The sequence below is a fragment of the Glycine soja genome, chromosome 17, assembly GCF_004193775.1.
Source record: "Glycine soja cultivar W05 chromosome 17, ASM419377v2, whole genome shotgun sequence".
NCBI lineage: Eukaryota > Viridiplantae > Streptophyta > Magnoliopsida > Fabales > Fabaceae > Glycine > Glycine soja.
This window is the reverse complement of record NC_041018.1, coordinates 13,220,804-13,227,906: the sequence shown is the minus strand read 5'-3', so window position 1 is coordinate 13,227,906 and position 7,103 is coordinate 13,220,804. Positions and strand designations below refer to the sequence as shown.

General features: G+C 30.3%; 1 protein-coding gene across 1 annotated transcript; it reads right to left on the bottom strand.

Annotated features, from left to right (window-relative positions):
• Window positions 1-4,197: 4,197 nt before the first annotated feature.
• On the bottom strand, window positions 4,198-6,498 carry LOC114392426 (transcription factor bHLH18-like). Its single transcript, XM_028353558.1, has 4 exons — window positions 6,307-6,498; window positions 5,599-6,201; window positions 4,931-5,305; window positions 4,198-4,734 (listed from the first exon to the last, which is right to left on the bottom strand). Exons 1-4 carry the CDS (start codon window positions 6,364-6,366, stop codon window positions 4,657-4,659), a joined length of 1,116 nt encoding a protein of 371 aa, XP_028209359.1. The 5' UTR covers window positions 6,367-6,498; the 3' UTR covers window positions 4,198-4,656.
• Window positions 6,499-7,103: the final 605 nt, after the last annotated feature.

Sequence of the window (7,103 nt, the reverse complement as noted above, 5' to 3'; positions counted from 1 at the left end):
ACCTAATTCTAATAGAATTGTCTTTTATAAAAAATTACATCCAGTTTATACATATAAAAAAACTAAATCATATCAAAGGCAAGACACGATATCTTTCAAGAGATAAAAATATTGGGTTAATGATATAAAATAATTTACCAAAGGTTGTAATTATTTTAAAAAACATATAACCAATAATTTATTATTAAATGATATTCCAGGATAAAAATTAAATATATTATTATTAAAAAAATTTATCATCATATTGATACGAAATAATTTCCGCTAAAAATAATGATTAATCTTCCTCAAAAATCATGAATGCGCTCAAAATATATATTTTTCGCCCAATACAATTTATTTCATATTTAATAACCAATTAAAATTTAAACCTTCAATTAAGAAACATAAGTCATTACACTTGTGGTCATCATTGTTGGACTATCATTATTAAATTTTATTTATAATAACTGCGCTCTTGATCCGCATATAAACAAGTAATTAAATGGAATTGATATCTGGTCGGATTCGTGAATTCATTGTATAGTTGAATTATTCATCACTTGATTCATAAATCATGAATATGTTTTCTGAATAGTTGTGGTCCGATCCAATATTAATGCAGAACGACTATTGTATATGATCGGCATCTATCTATAGTTGACAATGAAGCCCGTAAACCATGTGGTATGCATCCTGTCGCATCCCTAGGGGCCTCCGTGATCTGTGCAGGTTGCAGAATTCCGGGTATATATGCTCTCAACATTTTATCACACCCAAGTAGTTTTTCAGTTCTGCTCTTCTCTATTCTTTCGTTTTTCACCTTTATTTTCTTCTATTTTTAGAGAAAGATATAGGAGTACAATTGTTAACGTTACATAATTAGAAGTTAAAGTGAGAGGTTAGGTCTCGAATACATATATTTTGGCTAATTTGAATGCAAAATGCTACTGTATATACTTATAAGAAAGAAGGCAGAGATGATAGTAAAAGACATGCAAGTGTTATATTAAAATTTGTTATTATATGCTTAAATTTTAATACACTCCTTTGTTTAAGTGTCCCTATTCCTATTGCTTGATTCATACAATTTCCATGCTTCATGTCGTGTAAATAACGCGGTTCCGCATTTAGCTAAAAAAAACGTGCTTCCGCATCCACCTAATTGGTAATTTTTCTTTATGAGATTCGTATACTTGTTCAAGAGTTCGATGCATCGTTTTTCATGATTAAATTTAAAATTCAATACACTGATACTTAAGCAAAGATACGTGTTTTGTTAATGGTTTGATACGTACGTACGCCATGTTCATAGACAATTTTGTAATTTTTTAATATTATATAATTTTATTGTAATTTTATAAATTTATTAATAATTTATTTTTTTATTTAATAAAATTTATACCGACAGGAGCTAGCCAGGCAAAGGAATATCCGTTAGTATCAGATTTTTTTTATTGTGCATCTTGTTCTAATTTACTTGATAAACATTAGAGATTAACTTTGTGATGAATTTTGATTTAATTAAATTAGAATCATTGTCACATGTTTAAACTCTTCCTTTTCTTAAAATAAAAATCAGGTTAAGATTATAAAAATTTCATTGTGAATCCCATAGTTTTGACAATATAGTACGGGTTGACCCAAAAAGAAAACTCAATTACGTAAACAATGAAAATACTATAATATTCGACTATATGTCTATAAATCCTCTTTAACAATCAGGATTTTATGAATTGAAGTTGAAAAACGAATCATGTGCATTCCCATTGCAATTAAGAAAACGTGCTTGAATTATTGAAATATTCCCATATTTTTTTAGCAGCAAACGAAAATTTTCAAATATGAAATTATATATAGTAGTGACAAGGACAAACTAATGGTTGAAACATGTGTTCTATCTCCTTTTCATCTAATATGTCACGTGAGGGACCATGTGATTTGTACGCGGTATAAGATTCACCAAGATTTAGAGAGATTATAATGGGATCTAAGACAACAAAATCAAGTTGGTGTAAGATCCTTTAATTTATAAGATGATAATAATAAATATACAACAAACTCAAAATGACATTGAGAATTGAAGCCAAAATGGACAAAGTATTTGTTGTTCAGCCAAAGATTAAATTCACATCTTACTGTTAGAATTGGACGCAATAGACAGTGTTTGCTGTTCAACGATTGATTAAATTTTTAATTTACAATTCACTATCAGGATTTGATGCAATGGACAAAGTCATACCAACCATATACTAACCATATTTATTAAAGTATCCGTTACCTAACCCGAACGCAAATGGCTATAAATTGTGTACCATGACCAATTTTTTTCACATTCTTAATTAGAAAAATAATACACCGTACAAAAATTAACAGAACTGAGCCAGGATCAAATGTTGTATACTCAATAATGTTTGTATTGAAATTCGTGATATGTAGAATAGGAGAAATGGGACTCAGTTCCAAAGAGAAATGAGAAGCGTGAATTCCAAAGTTTAAATTATACCGGTATTATAACATGGTGGTGGGGTGCATGTAAATTATTACTGCGGGCAAGTATGATCATCCCATTGATACCTGTAAATTAAACAGCAACTCACTGACACTCACATGTGTCTTACATTTCTCTTATAATTTCTTTTGGTAATGTTTAGTTATAAGGTGTGAATTTAAGGGTATCTTCAAAGTGATGAAGGAGAATGTTGGTGGGAATAAAATATAATGTTATTATTGTTTGGGTTGGTAAAATAAAAATGAAATATAATAAAAAAATAGTTAAAATCATAATTATTCATTTTTTTATTTTTTAAAATTTAGGAGGAATGAGTTAAAATAAAAATGTTGTTTCATTTAATATTAACGTTTTTTAAAATGGATGTGGATTACTCACACCATTCATTATCATTAATTTAACATTTTTTTCTTATATGATGCTAACAGATGACATTGACATAATGACATTATACTAATGTGGCAAATTATGCAGATGTAGACGTGTCAATGATATGATATATCATGTGAAAATAGAAAAAAAATTATCAAAACATTAAAGATTGAATTAGAACCCCTAATCCTAAGCTCAACCACTAGGTTAAAAAGGTTGTTTTGATAGATAGATGAAAGTTATATATATATATATATATATATATATATATATAAATTTACCAATAATATTATTAATACTATTTTTTTATTTAGTAATAGTAAATATATATGCAATTTTGACTCTAATTGAATGTTTATATATTATAACTTTTATTTGTATATCAAAGAGATGTGTTAGCCTAATCGTTAAGTGTTGTTGTTAAGGTTTAGGGTGGAGGGTTTTAATATCATTTTCAATATTTCAATAATTTATTCTTTTAATTGCACATGTTATATTATCATGTTGTTTCATTGACACATTAACATTTGCATTATTCATCATATAAGCACCATGTCATACTTAAGTGACCAAAATCACTCAATTAATTGAAACTTATGATCAAAATCGCACTACTACAATACTTGTAGATCAAGAAGTGCATAAACCTTCTTTATTTTATATTTTATTTAAGTTAAAGTGTACGTTAATTGTTGAAATTCATGCAATTAAAAAATAAACTACAGATAATCTTAATCCCTACAAAATAGAACATGAATTTTATTCTATTTCGTTGCATCCTACCTCATTTCCTAATCATTTTTTGAACAATGTTATTCTGTTGTAGTAATTGAGTTAAAAAAACACCAACAATACAAATAAGTATTGTTACACTTAAAAGTTCATATTCTTTCTTCAAAAATGTATTATGCAAAAATCAAATTCATATACTTTTTCACAAAACTTAATGGGCATGGTCAATTGAGATATATTCATTGAATACTATACATAATATTCATTATTAGTATTTATATAAAATTGTTGCTAGTTTTGTGTTTTTCTCTTTCAAAAATTCATTTCTTTACCAGTTGACGATTAGCAGGACAGTTTATTCGCATTATCATATATCTTTGTTAAAAAAACATATACTAATGATATCTTATCTGTTAAACAAAAGTACACCCAAACATAGAAACTTAGGCCCAGTAGTAGATGATTAACATAAATGCTGGAGGCCCAATATTATACTAATTAATTGCTTAAAAAATATTATAATTAATGTTGAAGCATATCTAGAAATTAGAGAGATTTGCATCCTTCCAACATGATCAAACTTCAAAAGAACAAATAGTACATAAAAAACTGTCAATGTTATTGGTCATCATTATCCAGCTTATAACCTCTGTTTAAGCTAATGTTAATTAAGCCGTGTCAGATTTTTTTTATTCATAGAAATTAAACAACTCATCCATTCTGTTTAATCAACTCAATTAAAATCTTAATTAAGACATGTCAGATTGAAATTATTCCTAATATCTCTACAAAATTATTCAATTATTTTTCCCTCTCTAGCAGGCACACACTGAAGGCCTCAGAAACCAAAACATAACACGAAGAAGACAAGATCATTTGGGGTCAAGCTGAATCTACATATTGGGGAACACTGCAGGTTGTAGCAGAAATCACACATTAATAACAAGGCTTCCATTTTGGGTGTGATTTACTCGGTGGCTGGGGCATTAAATGTGATTCAGAGTTTCAATATCCATGCCATATGCCATGAGGGTATTCTCCATACTCAAGCCACGTTCATGTTATGACAATATCTTCAATGCAGCCACGCGTAGATTCTTGGCAAGTTCCTTAGTGGTCAAATTGTAACTTTCTCCCATCTGCAAAACAATTAAACATTCAATTACAATTAAACTAATTGTACATAAGGTAGAGATTCAACATTGAAAAGAGAAAAGAATATACTAAAATCTTTTAACATATCTTAAATACATAATTACAAATGTAGTGGGGTGTGTGAGAAAGGACAAAAGCTAATCAAAATAGTGTAATTTAAGGTAGAGATTGTCCTTTTACCTGAGCAACAATGGTAATGTCAAGGATAGAATTACCAAAGGGTAGGACACTGCTATTAGCAACAAATAAGTGATTACTTTGAATCTCAGCCAGTAACTTGACCAAAAGTCCCCTTTGCTTCTGGCAGTGGATCTTGAGCAGCATCTCCTTCCCTGATACTCTTGATTCCACTTCAAACAGTGAGTCACTGACACTATCAGCATCAATGCTCTCGTCACATGAAGAAGAATCATTATCACCAGAGAGGTCTGGCTTGTTCAGAACCACTATCGATTCTGCCCTTGTTTTCTTGCTCTGCTCTTCAAGAACTGTCAACCGCTCTTTAAGCTCTTTCACATATTCGATAGCGTCCCCTAACACAGAAGCCTTGTCCATCTGTGTGATTATTAACAGATTTTCCACATGATAAGTTATTTGACTTTTAGGCAAGTGGTGGTGTCTGGATTAAATTGAAATAGATTTAAGTCTTTGAATTCAATGTAAAAGCTACTTAAAATTACTTTTAAGCCAATCAATTTTTAGAATCAATTCTTTGATCAAACATATAACATTATACTAATAAAGCAAGCACAGTAGCATAGTAATATGATTTTTTTCTTTCAAAAAATTAATCAAAATGACAAGGGTTGAATCTCAGTAGAGAATAGTATGATATTTGACTTATTTACCTTCTTTAGGCCAGGAACAAGGGCTGCAAGAGCAATGAAGCTCTGGCTGAGTTTCTCTCTTCGCTTTCTCTCAGCCATGATGTGATCTTGAGCATGAGCAGGAGACCTCTTAGCATGAGAGGTTTTTGTTTCAAAGTTTTGATATTTCGGTGACCCTTTTGGGGTTTGAGTTGGGAACCGTGGTTTTCCCTTTTGGGGCACTGACACCGATACCATCTCGTTCTGTGTTGGGTTTAAGGTACAGTGAAACTCATAAAACTGGGTGTTGGTGTTGTCAAAAGAGAGAATCTGAGATTGAAAGGAAGATGATGGGGAAAGTTTGGGGGAAAGGGTTTTGGTGATGGTGGATGAGTCAAAGTTAGAACTAGTGCTTGTTGTCGTTTTCAGCAACTTGGATGGTCTCTCAAAGTCAAAGATGGTTTCATCGGTGGATGAGTTGCTCACAGTTTTGGAAGGGCACTCTGAAGACAAAGATTGCTGTTGCAAGGTCTGTGTCTGTTCTTGGAAGGCACTAGCAATGTCTTGTGAGAGAAACTCTCGGTCATCAAACATGTTCAAGTTCAAGGGACATTCATCTGGAAATAAATTGTAATCATCCATTTCCTATAAATAAAAAAAGAACACAAAAGGGTTAAAGGATTTATCATTTATGATCATCTATTTGTGCATTTGAAGAATGGAAAAATGAAATTGAATTTTTTTTCTTACCAAATCGGATAACCAGCTGGTTGCTGATCCGTCCATTGGTTTGTTCAATTCCTCCATCATAATTAGGGGTCACTGAAATAATAGAAATAGCAACAACACCTTATATATGCTACAACACACTGCACTGACTCGCTCTTTTGCTATTCTAGGCTATTCCACACTTCACTTCCACTCGGTGCGAAAAAGGAGTTAATTTTGTTCACTCTTTATAGCTGTAATTCTTTAGCTTTTCAATCCCTCAAACTTGCCATAAACAAAAGGGTTTGATTATTATTAAGAAATAAAGCACGTGCTGACAATCTACTTGCTCCCCTTATAATTGTTGCTGCCAATGTCGTCATTTATATATATATAAAATAATTGTTTTTAATTATAATATAGATACGAAATATTTATTAATTTTTAATGATTAATCTATTTGAACAACAACCATTGAATCCACAGAATGCGCTAGTCTTTTATAACGTAATAAATCAAACGTTCAAATCTTTTTGAAAAAACTATTCACAACTAATGTCTTATCATATCTTAAACAAGATTGCCTTCAAAGAATTATACATGTGAGAAATAAAAATATTTATGTAAGTTTAGTAAGATTATCTCTTTTAATCCTGTTCTTTTTATTTACAAAACTTAAAAGGTTACTTGAAGCTCACAATGATATATAATATTTTTTATGCTTAATTACGATTTTTGGTTCTAAAGTTTCTCGATATGTGCCTTTGAATTTGCAAAACATTGCAAATTTGTTTCTACGTAAAAAAATATTGTCATAACTAAGACATTTGTAGTGATTT

What these genes read in the sequence shown, in the direction of transcription:
- LOC114392426 (XM_028353558.1), bottom strand. Translation starts at nt 6,366, where the DNA reads ATGATGGAGGAATTGAACAAACCAATGGACGGATCAGCAACCAGCTGG. An exon ending in CCAGCTGGTTATCCGATTTG is followed by an intron (nt 6,202 to 6,306) that starts GTAAGAAAAAAA and finishes TTTTATTTATAG; the next exon opens with GAAATGGATGATTACAATTT. An exon ending in TTGTTCCTGGCCTAAAGAAG is followed by an intron (nt 5,306 to 5,598) that starts GTAAATAAGTCA and finishes ATAATCACACAG; the next exon opens with ATGGACAAGGCTTCTGTGTT.